Below are 19,310 nucleotides of genomic sequence, written 5' to 3' on the forward strand. Positions count from 1 at the left end.
GTCAGGTTCTATTTGAGGCACCATATTGGCTAACGCTAGTGTTCCCATGATACCTCAGTGTTGCTATGGTAAACTCCCTCCTGCGTCCCCACACCTCTGAAGAACAGCTGCTGTTTACCCACAACTCCCCACTGCTCTGCCCACTGCTCTTCCCGGATAATCTTCCCCTTTCTGTTGCAGATTTTGAATCACTGCTGCCAAACAGTTTTGAGTCTGAAGGACATGTATTCATTGCTCCCAGGTAGCTCTGTGTGTGAAAGCTCTCTGTCGTTGGTGGTCATCAGTTTTTTCGTCTTGTCTTTTGCCTTTTTGTGATGTTGAGTTGCACTGTGTGGAAGTGGTTTGTTTCATTCATTTCTTTTCTTTTCGAGTAGTGTTTTATGTGTGAAGTGTAAATTAAATCTAAAATTCATCATTCCCTCATTAAAACAAAGTGTTGAAGCCACATCAAATCTTCTTTGCATGCAGCTACATGTTTGTGTTATTCGAATAGACTCGTCACAACAATTACTTTTTGCTGGATGGCATATTGTCCCAGAAGTATGGAGGACTGAAACTGCCAACATAAAATAAAGAAAAGAATGACTAAATGGCTCAATTTATAAATTGATATGCCATTAAATGTACCAAAAGTAGAATTGTAAATAAATGTAGACATTAATAATATATAAAATGTGATATAAATTGGTATTTCTGCTTTAATTTGCCAATGTTTTTCTTTACCTTTGTATTAATTCAACTATTGCCTGTGCTTTAAAAAAGTCAGGAAACCGATTACCTCTGAAATACCAAGTAACATACACTATTAAATTTATGTTGTACGAGCTAAAAAGTTTTTTAAAAACGTCTACTTTATTTGTTCATTTTTAAGTTATCTGTTTCCTTGATTTTTTAAATTAAATTCACTTTGTCAGATTTGACAGTGAAGGAGCAATTAACTTTTAATCAATAATTCAAAATATCCTAAATAATATAAAACCACACATCCAGCAACAAACACGCGTGTAAACACAACGGGCGATATACATATATGTATGATAAAAGGTAATTATTGTGACAGTCCTGTACACAAATACATTCAGGAGTCATTAGTTTAGTTGTTCAGTGGAATGAAAGATAAGTGTGAATAATAATAATAAGAAGAAAATGGATATCGGACAATGAAATGTGTAAGTACCCAAAAAAGCTCCAGTATGTATGAAAAAAATGACTGAAATCCTCTTTGCATGTTCTGTTTTGTTATCAAACCCTCATCGCCTCCAGCTGAAGCCTGAACTCTGCATCACACTGATAAAATCACTCTCTCATTGTGATGCCTGTCCACGTTTTTGTTTTGATTGACAGCCATCTTAGCATATTGAAATTCAAGCTTTAAGACATGCATGCTGCTCACGATAGCATCGAGTGACACATCTATTCGTGCTTCCCCACTTTTTGTTTTGTGTCCCTCTATGAAGGACAAATGAGGCAGAGTGTTCATGTTTTATGGATGCGTTTGTTTTTAACCTTCTCTCTCTGAGTTAAAATGTCTCGTCTGCTTCTCAGGGAGTACTGCAATGATCTGGAACTGTCCAACAACAACACCGAGTTCCTGCTCAACTTCATTGCTCTCATGGAGAAGGTGACACCGGACTCCAAACAATGTGAGTCTCACTTCTTCTTACTCTCTCACAAGGCCGGCGATGTATATATTTTCTCTTATTGTCAATAAATCCTCCAAAAAACTCAGAGAGAGATAAATCTACATCTGCTCTGATAGTTGTTATTATTCTGTTTAGGTGACAACTTGCTCCTTCATAACCTGATCCTGGACACCGGCATCATCAGGCAGCTGGTGGAGAAAGTGTGGAAGAATAAAGACTTGAACACGTAAGTGTGATTAGCCGACACTGAGGGAGCCGCGTCTTTACATCCGACTCTGAATCTGATTTGATTTCTGTCTCTTTCTCTCCCTCCTGACATTTAGATACGGTTTTCTGGCCGTGTTCGCTGCGACAGATGGAGGCGTAACAAGAGTGTTTCCGAACAAGTGAGTGCACTCGTCATCAAGGCTGTACGTCCGGACAGCAGCTGTTCTGTAGATCTGTCATGTCTCTCACTTTATTCTGAGTTGTGAGGAGTTGATATGTTTCCCTAAGCAGATAGTATAGCAAGAGGCTTATGCATCAGATTTACAGCCCCGGTGTCTGTGCTCTTAAATCTCAGGGCTTCAGAGACCTGGGAGGAAGACCCTGAGCCGTTTAATGCCAGCTATTACCGCCGCAGTCTCGACAACAAGGGCTACATCTTCCGAGCGCCTTATCGAACAGGTGAATGATGCTCTCAGTGTCTGGTTGTATATCTCACGGTGAGCCTCGTAATGTGTTGTGGCTCTTTGTTTCTAAACCCTCCCTCGTGGCTTGTTTCTCTATTTGTTTCCCTCTTAAAGCCAGGGACGAGCTGCTGAACCCAGAGAACGACACCATTGGGATCCTGGTCAGCACGGCAGTGGAGATCACAGTCGGAGGGAAGACCATCAAACCTGCAGGTGGGCTCGCGCTCTGAAAGAGGAGAGAAAACCCTAATGGAGCTTGTTAAAGAAAGAGACAATTACACACCTGTGTTTGTATTCATTGTCACTTTGTGTGGACATGTCCTTGCTTTGCATCTGTTTGTTGGGACTTTTATGTGCATGGGTCTTGTATTTTGAATTTTCCTTCTTTTTCTCAGTGGTTGGAGTGAAATTAGACCTTGAAGCCTGGACGGACAAGTTCAAGATTCTTGCCAGCAACCATACAGATAACCGTCAGGGCTCAAATACGGTAACAAACTCTACCTTAAGAATATATTTACAAGCTTAAGTGTTCAGCAGTTTCTAAGATGATCAGCTACTGATGCTGTTTTTCCTTTGTGACAGTGTGGACCAACCAGGGGCTGTGAGATGGACTGCGAAGCCAACAGTGATGTTAGTATTTGTTAAAAAATTTTTATGAGTTTCCTTTTTAGGGTGATATTTTCAAATTTCAATCGGGGACTGTTTAACAGAAATTCCAGTATTTTTAAACCTGGGCCCTATAATAACACGTTAGGGTATGTAAATGACACATACTTAGCAAAAGTTTTGGAATCGGTCGAGTAGATCACGTCTGCCGGCAGCAGCGACGTGACTACAATGGCTGCAACGTAATCCTTAAAGGCAACTACGACTGTCAAAGTTACGTCCACTAAAATGAACGAGCCTTGTGTTTCTGGTCACAGAAAGGATCGTTCTCTTCAAAAACAAGGTCTATCTCCACTGGTATCATTTCTGTCAGACACTTAGAATAACAACCTCGGCCTGTCAGTGGCGAAAACAAGCACTATTAGTGGATGTAACTTTGACAGTCAGAGTTGCCCCAAAGGATTACATTGCAGCCATATACTGGACCAACTAGTCACAACAGCACATTGACTGATTCACTCACATAGACAAATCAGTATGAGTTAAATAGTTATAGTTAAATATTATAATATTTTTTAATTGTGATGAAAACCTGGACAACTTAGTGTTTTACAGATATTCAGCAGGACAGTCCCAAACAAACTCCTCCTCATTGATTTTCTGTATCATAGCACTGTACTGTACTGTTCTTTCCACTGTGCATCTAATTAAAGCCCATGTTTGTTTCTGTGTGCAGGATCTCCTGTGTTATTTGATAGACGACGGTGCATTCTTGATCATGTCTAATCAGAAGGAGGACTGGAACAAGGTGAAGTCAACAAAGACACTGACCGTTGTGGTTTCTCACTAATCTTTACACTCAGCTTTACCTGTGTCTGTTATTCTCCACAGGTGGGAATGTTCTTCAGTGACGTCGATCCCTACTTGATGCACGCTCTCTACAACAACTCCTTCTACAACCGCAAGCAGTCGTTTGACTACCAGTCTGTGTGCGAACGGCTGCCCAACAGTGAAACTGGAGCTGCACCCAGAGGAGTGTTTGTGGTGAGAACGCTGCAGAGTAGATGATTATGTACTGAATTAATGGTATATAGAGAGACTAATGGTGGGTTAAAATACGCGTGTGATCCAGCTGATATGATGTTCTCACATTTTTCTATTTTCGCCTGTATCTGCAGCCCACTATTGTGGATTTTGTAAACCTGGCTTGGTGGTCATCGGCAGCTGCATGGTGAGAGTCCTGGAATGAAAAACAAACACACAGTACACAAACACACACACACACTGTACCATATTCACTCCAAAATATATTATTATAACTTTTTACTAACTGTTCTCCTCTCCTGTCTCTACAGGTCCTTGTTCCAACAGTTTATATATGGACTGGCGTATCACAGTTGGTTCGTCACAGGTGGGTACAAGCAAGCTGTTGTGAAAAGAACAAGAAAGTAATGACAGATGTAAAATAATAGAAAATTTCCCATTTTAAACAACCTTCATGGCCATTTGAATAAAGACTTCTGAGTTTACGAGCCACACCTGAATGCATCATAAAGTCCCTGTCCCTATGCTGTGTGTGTGAATCTCTGACACAAACAGAGGAGAGGAAAGCAGCAGTGTGTCCGTCAGTGACACCAACACGTAGTAGAGACACTCAGCATAGTCTTTAAATTACATGACTGCTTTGGTAGCAACATTTAGTGGCAGTGTGGCGGATAGCCGACAGAGATTTACTCACCACATTGATAATCTACCCACATCTGGTGCGTTTTCATTTTGGACCCAGGTCCATAGTGTGTCCCAATTGTATGCATACTTCATGCAACAGTGTGTACTTTGTAAGGGCAGCTGCAGTACGCACTCAAAGAAAAAAGAAGAAGTATTTGATTTGGTAAATACACTCACCAGGAGCCTGTCACTAATTCAAACCGTCTTCTTTGTTTTTTAATTCGTTGACAATCACAAATGTTTCAGGGGAGTTACAGCTTCAGTCTTTCCATATCAAGAGGAGTAAGTGTGTTTCCCAAAATGCTGAACCATTTCTGAGCAGTAAAAGTCGAATTCGAGTAATGAGCCAAGACTCTTAAAGGGCGTCGACTGATAGTCAAATAATACATGTATCAGTATTAAAAGTTTTTTGTCGTCCTCAGTCGCAGTTTTCCAGCCGTGGTGCTCAAACTGTAAACAAAAACTATGCAAATAACTGATGACTACGGGAGAGTTTTACAGATTATCCCACCAAATGTGGATGTACATTTTTGTAATCACTTTTTGTAGAGTCAGATCTTATAAATCAATCGAACTGACAAGTGTTACTCTCACGTCTTTGTGCTCTGGTGATGCTGCAGACGAGGTGGATGCAGAAGGATTCGACTCCAAAGAGCGGAGTTGTGTAATGATCCAGACCCAGTACTACTTGAGTAATCTCAGCAGCTCCTACAACATCCTGCAAGACTGTGGCAACTGCTCCAGGTCTGTACACATGTTAACACACACACACGCACACACGCACACACACCACAAAGAATCGTACTGTGACAGAGACTCGGTTAGCAAGACGTATTCATCTTTCTGTTGGAGCTAATAAACTCTGGTGATGATTAAACCGTATCAGCTTTAATGAAACGGTCACATCATCGGCTAAATGAGCCTTATAAGACTCTCTCATGAATCTCACTGATCCATTAGCAAATGAGCCTGTGATGTAAGCGAGCAGAGGGGGGTTGTTGACAGAGTTGTCTCACTCTCTCTCTCTCTCTCTGCAGGCTGATTCACGCCAAGAGGATAAACAACACCAACTTGCTCTTTGTGGTGGCGGAGAAGCTGCCGTGCAACACCTGCGAGATGGAGAAGCTGTCCCAGGAGGAGGAGGAGTGTATCCTTTTTCTCATTGTACGCCAGCTGGCAGAGGAGAACACACACTCTGTAATCGCTCGATGCTATCTCCTTATCAAACATACCTGTGGAACAAATGTTTCACATTCATTCAAGGTTATTTTTTATCGCAATGGAGTGAATTATGACCAGATATTTTATCTGCGGCACCGAGTGAGCAATCAGTGTGTGTGTGTGTGTGTGTGTGTGTGTGTGTGTGTGTGTGTGTGTGTGTGTGTGTGTGTGTGTGTGTGTGTGTGTGTGTGTGTGTGTGTGTGTGTGTGTGTGTTTGGGTAGATGATGAAACACTGCAAAAAAGCAGCAATTCAAAAGGATTTTAATATTCCTTAATTGAGTCAATTTTCAGTCAAGGAGGAGAATCCATGTGAAGAAATGCCTGTGGCGCGCTATCGAAAAGGACCCTCCACCTGCTTCGATAATAACATCTCTGTAAGACTTTCAGACACGATATCAATGAGCAGAGTCATTCAGACAAAAACAAACAGGCAGTTTGGCATTTACTCGCTGTGAGTAGGGAGTGCTAATAATTATCTCTTAATATTCTGCTGCAAACGTACAATTAAAGGAGCAATTTGTGAGATATGACCAGAGGTTTATTTTGAAAACATCCAGAAAATGAACTAACACTGTGGAGCGTGAAGAAAGGCGTCTCTGTGCTGTACTGTGTTGCAGAGATGTCTTCTGAAGTTAGCATGCTAACCGGTTAACCCCGGCCCGTCCTGTCTCGTCCTCCACTGTGTTTTGGCACGATGTGATAAATAAAAAAACTAAATGAAATCACAAAATGTCAAGAAATGAAACACTCACACTCGTACTAAGATGTGGAAATCTTACGGCTTACTGATGTCCGACTCTGTGGCTTCTCTCCCGTCCCAGCCTGCCGTGTCTCTTCGCTCCCGGAGTCATACTCCTGGTCAGAGCTGCTGTAAATCCACACTGTTGTGTATCCCCTGTTGTCAAACTGACCTCCGTCGGTCTTGGAGGCTGTGTTCAGTCCCAGTTTGACATCCAGCCGTGTTCACTCTCACTCAAGGAGACAGTCTCTAGGGCCACTGGCTCCACGACTAACTGAGCTTGTCAGTTGTCAGTAACTCTTGTGATCTGCCGCCCGCTGTGTTTCTGAAGCTTTTAATTCTAACCATTTTCTACAAATTCTTCCATGCTTTAATGTTAAACTCCCTCCAAATCATAAGGTAGTAAAAGTATTTTTATTCATTCATCACACATAATGCAACAAATGTAAACAGTACAGACATGCTGCCGTCCACTGAAATAATATCTGGTTTGCCGTCTATCACCTGAATCCCTGTGAAAGCAGGTTTCATGTCTGTATTAAAACACACATCCTGTGTGCTCGATGTGTACTGACAGCTGCTGTTTTCCCCTCTGCAGGAGAACACATCAGACTGTGGACGAGGCCACTCCTTCCGTCCATGTCTCTACACTTTGCTGCTCATCCAGCTGCTTTTACTTTATCCCGCCATCAGCCCCAACATTCACTCTCTACTACATTAATTCCATTTTCCTCCACTTATCCTCCTCGTAGCCCTCCCAAGCTTCTATACCCACCCAAAAAAAACCCGCCAACCTCCCCTCTCTGTGCCCCTAAGCCCTCCCCCCCGTGATATAGTCATAGGTAATAATGGGACTTCCCATCACGGCAAGTTGGAAGCCCTGAGTGCCGCGCTACCCAGCTCGCTTCAGTTCATGTCGCTTAGTGACAACTGCCGGACATTTGTGTCCTCAGCCAGTTAACCTACATCTGCAGGAGGAGTGGGTGGTGCCGGACCGCCTGGATCATCAGAGGCAGCGTCAGAAAAGAGAAAACACGACCCCCCACGCCTTCATGACCACCCTGCCACCAACACCATCCAGTGAAGGAAGGAGAAAGAGGACCGGTGGATGTCCTCGTCACAGACCTGCCGCCTCATACAGACTGGAGAGTTGAGGTCGGCTGTCCGCCTTCGGCCTCCTCCTCCTTTTCTCCTCCATCTCAGAGTGTCACCGCTCTGTCGTTTGGCCTCTCGATAAGAGGCTGTGGACCATCCAGCCAGTTATAGCCACCATAAAAGAAAATAACCGAGAAAAAAAAAAAAGAACTGTCAAGTATACAAAATGTCAAGTATAAACTGCTGAAGTGATGAGTATTCCAAACATTACAGTATATTTAGTTTTAAATTTGAAAAGGAAGTCGTTAGGTGTTACTTAAACATTAATTTATGCACTGTATCTACTTGCCAAAATGAGATAGACTTTCATGTGGTCTTATTTTTATAGCCAAAACATGAAGAGGAGGCGGCTTCTGATTTAGATTTAACCATGACGAGGAAGGGGAGACACTCAGAAACTGAACGCTGATTCATTTTGTGCAGCGCCCGATTACAGATTAATGCTTTTAAAAGACGTCCACTGGGGATTATTGTAATTACATGATGGTAATCGCGTTTGTTGAAGTACATTTCTGTTATATTTACTGTTTAAGGCTCGTGTTATCTGACTTACACAATAGTGACGGCTGTAAAACATGAATCAGTGTTCGGTTACATTGTTGATGTCTTGTAGTGTTCTCCTTTGAGGACCATTCTGACCTCTGGTTTGGACTGATGTTAAAAAAAAGAAGCCCCCGTGCTCTCTGACGCTAAAGCTCACCTCTGCCAATCCTCATGAGGCTTCTAACCGAATCACAATTTGTAAACGTGCTTTACGTCTGTTCACACACACACACAAAAAAAAAATCTCTGCCTCATGACCGTCTCGTACTCGTTCCAGGTGGGTTTTTATTTTACTCTATTACCTTCGACTGATGCTGTTCAAACTTCGAAACCATTCGCTGCTGGGGGATAGGGGCTTATCAACATTTCCAACAAAAGTGCAGAAGAGGCAACTAAATATGGTGATCACGTGCAAAGTAGTAGTGTGGTTGTAATCCGTCACAGTTCATCATTCGATCATTACGATGTGTGAAAAGTCATTTTAGACTCCCATGTTTAGGAGCCGCTCTGTTTCATAGTGCCTTGATGCACTTTGTTTTGGACCACATCGGCTGTATAAGAGTAGAGCCACCGTATAGTACCTTTATAGAGCGGCCACCTTTGAGGCTTTGGACTGAATCTTAGACTGAATCTGTCAGCTATAGAAATAGCTTTACACGGAGCCGCTGACCGGCTCTAGCTTCAGTGTATCTGCCCTCTCGGCTCCAGAGCCACCTGACTGCCATCGTATGGAGTTACTATACCGTTCCTTTACAAAGCCATGTATAGAGCTACGATACACTATCAGTATACAGCGACTTAACTGGCCATAGAGCGTTTTTAGGGCCACCTGACTGCTATAGTTCTGCCTGAGTCGTATGCGTGGATGCGTGCGTGTTAGTTTGCGTTTCAAAACCCTCAGAGGGGAATGTCTTTTAAATGAGTTGTGGAGTGCGTGAGGGGATGACAGTCGTGGTAGCTGTTTTTCCTGTCCCTACGTTGCAGCGGACAAAATCCAGTGTCGTCGTGGAGGAAACAAAAAGGGATTTTACTGAAAACAAAAAAAAAAACAATCCATCGTTAACCGTCAGTCTGCCTAAATATTAATCAAAGGGAGCAGAGGTGTCCGAAAGAATGTGTAGTTTCATCAGTGTTTTCTGCTTCAAATGCAACATAGTTAACAAAGCCTCTCTAAATGCCTTAGTGTTACACAGTACGGAGCTCTGATCACCCCCCCTCCCCTTCTCATCTGTACACGCACACACACGAATAGATCCTCCAAAATATCCACTCCCCCTGGACTCTTCTTGGTGTTCTGCAGTAAGTATAGTGAGCTCTAATTTTGTATTTTGTACGTCTTGGAATGATTCGTTATTGACTGATGCCTGTTCAATTACATGCCTGAAAGCAGGTGGGAGTTTTTCAATTTCAAAAAAACACCTCCGACCTTCGATGTTCACACCCACCCGAACCCTCACTGGTATCGCTCAGGTGGGAACGACTCACACGACAATTTGAAACCTTAACTTCTCACTCTGTACAGTTGTTGGTACTATTTGATGTGGCAAACATGCTGGCACAGTAACTGCAGCGCGGCTCCAAGCAGAATCGAAATGAAAAACTGTTGAAAATTTAAAGACGCGTGTTTCCAAATTCGGCTCCGAGCAGTGTGGAGCGCCGAGCAGATGCAGCTGTACTTTTCTGGCATTTGTTTGTCTCTGTCCTGTGCCATTAATTCTGTCTGTATATCCCTATTTCCACTGTCTGTAAATGAGCGCTACACGTGCCTGTGGAAATGTACCCCCTGCAACTTCCTCTCTTTTCCTGGCTCTGTACTCACACATTGACTAAATATGTAGGCCTGTTTTTTTTTGTTTTTTTTTTTGCACCTGCACCGACACATAATGCACACACACACCTATAAGCAAACATGTAAAGACACTTATTCATGCCCAGCTGGGAGATGTCAAGCACCAGGCAACAAGTGAGCCAAGGACGTCACTTCCCAGGTGTTTTTATTTGGGTGAGCGGGTGGAATGTCAGAGGCAAGCTCAGGGAGTGGGTCTCCACAGAGCAGCACGGGCCCGTCAAACAGAAGGTCATGGAGGAATCATGTGGTGACGTCTGCGTGTGCATCACCACTGGAAAACTCAGCCCGGTCGCCAGAATGAAATGTTGGCATTGTGCGTTTCTGCAAACCACGGATACGTTCGATTTGTACGTTTCACACAAATCATCAACATTTCTACAATACGCATTGCATCATGTTTAGGTCACATGTATATGAGCTGACACCTCGGCAAGAGACCATCGTCTCAACCGGTAATTTTTAACAACCATCACAACATTTTCTTGCCATATTTGTAGCAACAAAACCAGATATTTTCAGTAAGACGTTGGGTCATTTTCCAGCTGTATTTGAGGCAAAAAGGTGACATTTTCAGTGAGACATTGGAAAATTTTCCAGCCACGTTTGTTGCTACACAACCGGATATATTCAACAAAATGCCAAAACAAGATCTTCACCGAAGCCTAATCACGTTGTTTTTGTGCCTAAACATAACCTAAAGAAGCGTTAAGTTTCAACATATCTGTGGTTTGCAGAAACGTACAATGCCAACATTTATTCTGGCGATTGGGTTGGATAACTGCTCTAAAGGGACAGACGTCTGATTTCTGTGGTTTGACAAATTTACTTTTGCCAAAAAAAAGAAAAACTAAGAAAAAAATAGAAAATTGGACCAGCTTGGGGTTTGAGAGGGAGGGGTCAGCTTTAGGACACGACCCTAAAATAAGTAGGCAGTGTTTTCATAAAGCGTCGAGGCCCCTCCCGACCCTCGCTGCATCTGTGTTGGTGCGTCTCTGTGGGAAAGACACGTGTGTATGTGATTCTGTAGTCTGTAGTCTGGTGCTATGTGACCATGTTTGACAAGTGTGTGAAAAAATAACAGCAACATTTAGCGAAAAAAAAAAAAAGAATAAAATCAGACGAATTTTAAGTGACGTTAAAAAAAATATAGGAATACAGCACTGTTGATAAGTTTGAGATCTGAAGTCAAAATGTTTTCGATTTTATTTTCGGTTTTGTTTTCTTTCTTGTGCGTGTGTGAGTGTGAATGTTGGTGTGTGTGGAAGATTTAGCTCCTTCTTTTCTGGGCACTGGTCCATGTCGCTCCATTCTTTTGTACAGATGAAGCTAAAAAAAAAAGAAAAAAGAAGAAGAGGGCAAAATTTGTAAAATATTGTGTCTGTGACTCCTTGTAAAATATTTTCAAATTGTTTATTACAGAGAATCAGTTATTAAATAATGTTCATATTTTTCACTTCATTTCATTGTGTGGTGTTTTGTTTTGACAGTCAGACAGGACGAGACTTCATATAAGATTTATTAAAATAAAGCATCCCATAATTACAGCTTAAATTCATTATAATACAGTCGGTCTTCATGCTATTAAAGGACAAGTTTGACATCTTGGTAAACACACTTATTCGCTTTCTTACCGCGATGAGACAATTTATACCACTCTCATGTCTGTACGCTAAAAATGAGAAATCAAACTTAGCTTAGCACAGGAAACAGGACACAGCTAGACATTGACATCATTAACGCAAAAATCTAGTGTGGGCTGTGAAGAGCCCCCTAGTGGTCTGCGAGTGGATTTGGTAAAATATCATCATTTAAATTAAGTGTTTCTCAAACTGTATGCGATACTGAGCCACTCCAAAGCCTCGTAGTGAGTAGGATAGATGTGTTGTTTTTAATATTAAATCAACTTGTATGTAAATTCAAACACTATTATTTAAAATTGGCTGTTCTGCGATGTTTTCGGTCTGTTTCACGACACCGCCTGCATAACGTATTTACGATTTATGTCAAAAATGATCAGCAACTGACCGCTTTGTTAGACTAAAACTCCAGTTTGGAGAGATTGCTGCACTGATGTCTCCATTCTTCCCATTAAGATGGCGACAGAGACAATGAGAAGTGAGTAGGCGATTAGGTTTCTAATTGGTCCCTGGTCCAAAGAAGTTTGGGAAACACTGATGCAGTGACATTGACTGTCAGAAAAGTAATTTATGAGCATAAACTCTGAGAACAACTCAAGTAAAGCAATATTTTAGTGTTTTTCAGGGAACGTGCTGGTGCAGCAACAAGTTTGGTATAAAATCATAACAACCCTTGTTTGTAGCGTTCATGTTATTTCAACATTATGACTTAAAAGATTATGAATAGCGACAGTGAATATTGAAATATCAATACTTCTGATTGCAATGTTTCTGTTCTAGGATCGATTCTTGTGTTAAAACTTGATGTCTAAACTCAGTAATTTTGGGAAAATGTGCATGTTATCATCAGCAGGGGCACAATAGAAAATAACTACGCTGTCACCAGGATCTAAAATAAATATACCCGCTTGATAGGAACTACTTCCTCTACGGCTCTATATATGAGTAAGGTGCCGTCGATGATAGCTGTGTGGTACTATTTCAGTGTGCAGCGACAATGTTGTGTGGGAGGACTGTGAGACGCAGTCACCACAAACCTCGTCAACTATCTGAGATTTAATCACAGCGCCGAGTATGATGAGGTGATGCAGCGGCAGTCACATCGCTATCATGAAAAGTTGGAAGAAAGATTTCCCGACTCACAAACTTTGCCAATTTTCAGCGTTTTTCCTCAAACTGTCAAACTAATCCTTTAAAAGTTTGGACCTCATCGTAAGAACAATCTTGATCTCCAGTTTCATCCCTGACATGATTTAAGAAGCCAGAATCAGGTTGTGCACGAGGATGTTTGTCCAAAATATCTAATGAATGAATAACGTGTTTATATGTGTGACTGTGTTGACGAGAATCCACGAGGAGGTTCACAGCGTCTGAAGGAAGTCTGTGAGAGCCTTGTGCCACGTGTCCGGGTCGTCCAGGTAACAGGGGTGACCCGCCCCTTTCATCACCACCACTTTGTGATTGGCCAGATTGCTCAGGTTTCTGAGCGACAGCTCTCCGAGCTGCGTGTCCTGGTCACCGTAAACGATCAGCGTCGGGACCTGGAGGAGAGACGGGACACAGAAACACAAACGGATCCTTCTGATGAATCACTTTCAGTCCTTTCTCTCTCTGTGTGTCCTACACGTTACCAACAGGTCTTATAAAAAGGATAAGAGAAAAGCTTTTTATTTTATTAGGTGTGACTTATTTATGTGTCGAGATGTCAAGAATAAAAGTCCATTAAAGACAGAACAGAGTAGTCAGGCAGATCTTAATATTAGCATCTATCACCTTTGGAAGTCACAATACCCCGATATAAATAAACCCCATTACAGAGTAGGAGTCCTACATTAAAGGGGTACCTGTGATTTAGTTTTTATTTAGTTTTTTTACATTTTGACGAAGAAAAAGACCAAATACAAACACAACACAAGCACAACTCCCCACAGATTACAGACAAATATATACAAATTCACTATACCTGCCTAAAAGATCATTGTGTCACCACTGCTTCAGATTCCTTGTCATTGTTCTGTCTCATCTTGGAGGTGATTTAGTTTTGCATTGTCGTTTGACTTGAAAGGCACAGGTCAAACCAAGAACGCTCAAAACTGAAGCAACGGAGGCCGAGTTCAATCTGACTTTAACAATGACTGACATTTTAATGATCGAACAAACCTCCTCCTACGTCTTTATAACATCAGATTAGGGTGGAGCTGCACCCGACCGTGAAACCGGACAATCTGACCCAAAACAAGTAACAAAAAGCCAGTTTCACAGCTTCTTAAATGTAAATATTTTATGTTAAATTGTTTCTTTACTCCTCTGTGGACACAACAAGACACTTGAGGACGTCATCTGATTGACATTTTATGGACCCTCAGGCTTATGAATCAAACCAAGATGACCCTGATGATGAGATGTCATCACCAGAGTTATTTTCTCAGCCTCCTCCTGAGCCACAGAAGATATAATGCAACGGTTTTATTTTTTGCTGGCTGAGTAGAAAATAAATAACTTTGACCAAAATGTACTTAAAGGATATAAAGAGAAAGTTCTCATTATGCAGAAAACAGGCCTGTGGAGTGTTGCAGTATCATATATGTATCATATTATCATTGCATTATAATTACTGATCCTTTAAAGCATGAGCAGAATTTCACAATTACTTAAAGATAATGCTGATTCTGAACACTAACTAGTATCTATCAGTACAATATAGTGTATTTGAGTTTACTGTATGTATTTAACTATTTTCATATCGACTCTGATGTACCTTTTCTGCGCTTGTCTTTAAAAGTGAACCACTTTCCAGTGACAAACTCGTTTCCTTCATGCATAACGCTCCTTCACTCAGTTTGCCATCTAAGAAATTTAGTGGTGAAATAGTTGGGAGCTGGATGAAAGCCGGCGGCATCTGTGAAAGTATAAAAATGCATGTATATCTGCTTCTCTCATGGCCGCATGTAAAAATCCATCGGCTCTTTTGAAAGAGAGACGAGGAGGAGCTGGAAAATGAAGCTGACATTCACGGTTGCTCGGGTTGTCCTTTAAAGAGGAAACGAAGGGCACATGAAGTTTGGCAGGACAGGAAACTACAAAGGAATAAAAAGTTCGAGGCGTGTAAGGCTGTACCTTTACGCTCTGGTACTGCTCTGCTGTGAATTTGTCGGTGCAGATGGGAGCCACGGGGATGTAGGCTCGTATCAGGCCCTGGTGCTGGTGGAGGAAGGGGAGGGAGTACATCCCACTGAGGGACGGGCTGATCACCACCACCGGGCTCAGGCCCAGCTGGCCACACAACTCCTTCAGGAAATCTGCAGGGGCCAGTTCTCCGACCGCTGCCGGGGCCTCGGCTGACTTGGAGCGACCGAGTGCTGTGGACAGACAGACAGTTCACGCTTATTACTTTTAGATCAGAAGATGAAGAAACGAGATGAAAGGGACAGGCGCATGCAGGAGGACCCGTACTGCCCAATGTAGATCAAAAACAGCGCTCCTTATTGGCCTCAAAAACTCTGAACACACAGACGTGATGCACATATTTATAAGTTAAGTGTGACTTATATTTCCCAAGTATAACATCAGCTCCAATGTCCAGCGTTAATTAATGTAAATAAATCCACTTAGAAATCATAGAAAAAAGGCACTCTGACTGCAGAACTTGCCTGAGAATTACTGTGTTTTTAAGTTTACTTCAGTATCAAAGTAATCCAGTGACAGCACCTTTAATGACAAAATGTGAATAGACTAAAAAAAAAAAGGCGGGACGCAGTTGTCACAATTTGTCTGAGAGCGGTGCCACAGTGGGGGACTTGAAAAAGTTCCGCTTTATAAATAGAGCTGCTATTATGACTCAATTAATTGATAAGTTGATCGTAAGAACATTAATTGCCAAATATTTCAATGATGGACTAATCGTGTCAGTAATTTTTCAAGCAACGATGTCAAACATTAGCTAATTGAAGACGTCACTTTGGGCTCTGAGACACCGCGATGAGCATATTTCACCATTTGTTTTACGTTTTAAAGACTAAAAGGTTGAACAATTAATTATGAAAATAATTGGCAGGTTAATTAATGATGAAAATAAATATTTCAACCAATATTATCTTTACAGTAACCTGCAGTGTAATGTGCTCCACTGTAACGTTGGTCTTTTTCACCCAGCTTACTTTGTACAGTAATAGAGTAGAGGTAAATATAGATTTTTTGGGGTGGATTTTCAGAGCAGTGAAATGAAGTGAGGCCACAAAAATAATCCATGACGGTTAGTTTTTAAGTTTATCTGATGTGGGAACACTTCACACTCATGGATCAACAGGGACACATAAAAACAGTAAGACTTTTTTATTGAAAATGCATCATGTGAGCAAAATAGAAAACTTAAATAATGAAGATGTTTGCAGTAGATTTTGACACAGAGTCCTTCCAAAAGACGGCTCCACAGGATGATGTAATAATGTAGTTGTTGTTGTGGTTTACGGATACAAACTCCCCTCCATATTTTCAGGTAATCAAAACACCAGACACAGTGAATCCTTTGAGTGTCTGTAGTCGTTTGTTCCCATTAGACTCACCTGGCAGGTCGATGGCAACGGCCCGGCAGCCTGCTTTGGCCAGCGTGTCCAGGGTGCCGATTTGGAGCCAGTTTTCTGAAGAGAAACGGATGCCGTGAAGGAGTAAAACTGACATCTTCACCTCCCCTGTGGCCGGTTCACTCTGCCTGTAGAAGAGCGGCGCTTTGAGGCTCTCCAGCTGCACGCTGCCCTCCGTCATCTTCACAGCCGACATCCTGAACAGAAAAACAGCAGGAAATGTTTGACTTCGCACAGCTTTCACAAATCAGACGAGACTTAACACACAAAACCGTAGCACTTTTATTTGAGTTTCACTGAATGCAGGAGTGTCATTAAGATGTAGTATAACTACTGCAACTGTAGTGAGATACAGCTCTGAAGTTTTATTTGTCGGAGCAGCTTACAAAATGATCTGACGACAGAAACCCTCAATATAAAGGAAAACTCCAGATGATGTTGTAGATACAAGGCAGAGTGGACAGAAGTGACAGTAGTTATAACATCAGCTCCAGTGTCCAGCGTTAATTAATGTAAATAAATCCACTTAGAAATCATGTAAAAATGCCCTCTGACTGCAGAACTTGCCTGAGAATTACTGTGTTTTTAAGTTTTCTTCAGTATCAAAGTAATCCAGTGACAGCTGTCGGCACATTCATTAGCACATTGTAAACAGGAACTGCTAATAGCTAATTTGGCAAACTTTTAATGGAGCCAGTTTGCAGAGTTGAAAAAAAATACTGACAGCCAGACGGCAAAAACACAGACAAGTAATTCACGTAATCATGTCTCAATTCAACCTTTACTTTTTAGCACTTCAAAGTATATTTTGATCATAACACTTTCTTCTTACTTAAAAATAAGTAAAGATAAGATAAGGTTTGTTTGCAGAACCTTAACTTGTAACAGAGTATTTCTACAGTGTGGTATGGCTTTAATATCCTGAGTACTTCTTCCAGAGGTTGCTATGCTATTTGTATTCATCTACACTGAAGTGTTACACTATTGAATATATGAAAAAGACAAACACTACTCCATGTTATTTAGGGATATTTTAGTGTTTCACTTGACACTTGATCTGAATTTATATTTTGTGTTTTGTGAATATTTTTCATTTGACTTTTATTGCACATGCATATATGCACCAATATCAAAATATCCCTAACTCATTTTGAGTAGTGTTAATCTCTCTAGATCAGGGGTCAGCAACCTGCGGCTCTGGAGCCACATGTGACTCCCTGTGACTTTGACAAAAAAATGACATGAAATTAATGATGATGGTTATTTTCATACACACTGCTGCAGGCCACGAGTGATTCTTACATTCACTGATTGTGAAAATGTGTCGGCCAGACAGAAGAATACCATCTGTTCTGGCAAGCTGTAATTTTTGTCAGTGAACTGAATGACCCTGAACTGATATCGTTGTGTTTTGTGCTCAGGCCTGAGGGTTTAATGCTGTATGTGGCTGAGGGTCGAAGACAAGAGCATTACCTCACATTGGGATGGACTTTAGTCCAAATTAAACAGAAACTAGCCTGTTTTGTTTTTTTTTACTTTAACGGTGTTTAAATTTAGGATGCTGCTACAGTATATGTTTTATTTGATATAAAAGTAAGCTACCTTTGATTTTATTCATGTTCACAAACACAGGGAGGATTAAAGTCGCCTGCACAAGTGTTTTGTTGGTTAAAGCATCTCCCAACATAAAGAACATTCATTTAAACTGTTGCACCAAAATATGCTATTATTGTATTGGAAATGCCAAGTAAGCAATGAGAATAAAAACCCCACATGTGAAAATATTAAAGAGGTCATTTTATGGTTTTTGTCTTTCCTTTATTGTGTTATGAAGCATTGTTGTGCATGTAAAAGGTCTGCAAAGTGAAAAGTCCACGCCAAAGGGAGTTTCTCTCTCCCACAGAAAACTCTGCTCCTCGTTTGGAGTCGAGCCTTCACTTCCGTAACTTATGTGCATCACTATGTAACAGGCGTTATATAAATATATATTTGTATATATTCAGTCAGCAGACATACAGTTGCTACTGCTGTAGCTGTGTTATTTTAGATCACACTACCCCTACTCTGCCTCTGATTGGCTACATCCTGCCCGTTAAGTGACTGCTCATGTGCAACTCTCACCAAAGATTGAACAGAGGCAAGATGTCTCACTTTGTAGCTAAAACACAGCGTTCAAGACACAGTGTGAAAAGGGGCGCTGCAGCAATGCACAGTATGAGAAAAATAATGTGTTTTCTGAAAATTAAAGGTCGTAAACCTGTTCTACTAGGACCCCCAAATAAAAGTATGAAGCTGGAAATTAGCATACTATGACCTCTTTAATAAATGCTCATTGGGGCCTATTTAGGCTCCAGACAGATGTTTTGGTGAGGCAGGGGGAGAATGCTGTAATGGAGTAGAAGCATTAAAAATTGAAATACTCGTGTACAAGTACCTTAAATGTGTAGTTTAAGTACTGTAGGCAACTTTACAACAAACACAATAAGGCGGGTGTTTTGTTAAAACGTTTATTTCCTTCACTTGTAGTACAGAAACACAGCTGTGTGTGTTAAAGGAGTAACCTGAGGCTGTTCAGTCACTGCCCTCTGGCTCAGAGTCAAAGCCTTATTGCGCGGTGTTCCTGTTAATTTGTCCACACCACTTGCTGCGTTAAAATAACCCACTTCTGTTTGTTGTCCCCTCTGTTAACTTCATAAATATCTCGCCCTGTTCGGAGTAAACGGAGAGTGTGTGCAGCTGTCCGATCAAAGTCCACATCGGATCATTTGATTAGAAACATCGAGCTCCTGCATCACAAACAACGATGAGAAAACCCCTCCGGCCCCTCTTACCTGACAGCCTCCTGTGACCAACCGAGGCTCAACTTTGAACACTGGACGCAGGACGGACAGTTTGGTGTCGAGGCAGCTGCTGCAGCTTCACTTTATTTCCTGGACA

The 19,310-nt window shown here is 41.6% G+C and overlaps 2 protein-coding genes across 8 annotated transcripts in view; one reads left to right on the plus strand and one right to left on the minus strand.

Annotated features, from left to right (window-relative positions):
- cacna2d2a (calcium channel, voltage-dependent, alpha 2/delta subunit 2a) overlaps positions 1–11,614 on the plus strand; it is a 165,281-nt gene extending 153,667 nt beyond the window's left edge. For all 7 annotated transcript variants that reach the window (XM_084349040.1, XM_084349041.1, XM_084349038.1 and 4 more), the window contains 16 exons: positions 181–241; positions 1,546–1,643; positions 1,779–1,869; positions 1,967–2,029; positions 2,206–2,309; positions 2,429–2,527; positions 2,710–2,801; positions 2,897–2,944; positions 3,657–3,728; positions 3,812–3,964; positions 4,099–4,151; positions 4,276–4,331; positions 5,269–5,392; positions 5,686–5,795; positions 6,162–6,244; positions 7,208–11,614. In XM_084349040.1, coding sequence (XP_084205166.1) covers positions 181–241; positions 1,546–1,643; positions 1,779–1,869; positions 1,967–2,029; positions 2,206–2,309; positions 2,429–2,527; positions 2,710–2,801; positions 2,897–2,944; positions 3,657–3,728; positions 3,812–3,964; positions 4,099–4,151; positions 4,276–4,331; positions 5,269–5,392; positions 5,686–5,795; positions 6,162–6,244; positions 7,208–7,330 — 1,430 coding nt within the window. In that variant the 3' untranslated portion in view covers positions 7,331–11,614. The remainder of the gene's footprint in view (positions 1–180; positions 242–1,545; positions 1,644–1,778; positions 1,870–1,966; positions 2,030–2,205; positions 2,310–2,428; positions 2,528–2,709; positions 2,802–2,896; positions 2,945–3,656; positions 3,729–3,811; positions 3,965–4,098; positions 4,152–4,275; positions 4,332–5,268; positions 5,393–5,685; positions 5,796–6,161; positions 6,245–7,207) is intronic.
- Positions 11,615–11,654: 40 nt separating this feature from the next.
- On the minus strand, positions 11,655–19,307 carry abhd14b (abhydrolase domain containing 14B). Its single transcript, XM_084349044.1, has 4 exons — positions 19,205–19,307; positions 16,356–16,570; positions 14,911–15,152; positions 11,655–13,334 (listed from the first exon to the last, which is right to left on the minus strand). The coding sequence occupies exons 2-4, from the start codon at positions 16,567–16,569 to the stop codon at positions 13,155–13,157; spliced, it is 636 nt and encodes a 211-aa protein (XP_084205170.1). The 5' UTR covers position 16,570; positions 19,205–19,307; the 3' UTR covers positions 11,655–13,154.
- Positions 19,308–19,310: the final 3 nt, after the last annotated feature.

This window comes from Pagrus pagrus (genome assembly GCF_965226575.1).
Source record: "Pagrus pagrus genome assembly, chromosome: 3".
NCBI classification, from domain to species: Eukaryota; Metazoa; Chordata; class Actinopteri; order Spariformes; family Sparidae; genus Pagrus; species Pagrus pagrus.

Excerpts from the sequence above, each read along its gene's own strand:
- abhd14b (XM_084349044.1), bottom strand. The coding sequence starts at position 16,569 with ATGTCGGCTGTGAAGATGACGGAGGGCAGCGTGCAGCTGGAGAGCCTC. Across the intron at positions 15,153-16,355 it reads CGTTGCCATCGACCTGCCAG|CACTCGGTCGCTCCAAGTCA; the intron begins GTGAGTCTAATG and ends GTCTGTCCACAG. Across the intron at positions 13,335-14,910 it reads AGCAGTACCAGAGCGTAAAG|GTCCCGACGCTGATCGTTTA; the intron begins GTACAGCCTTAC and ends TCTCTCCTCCAG.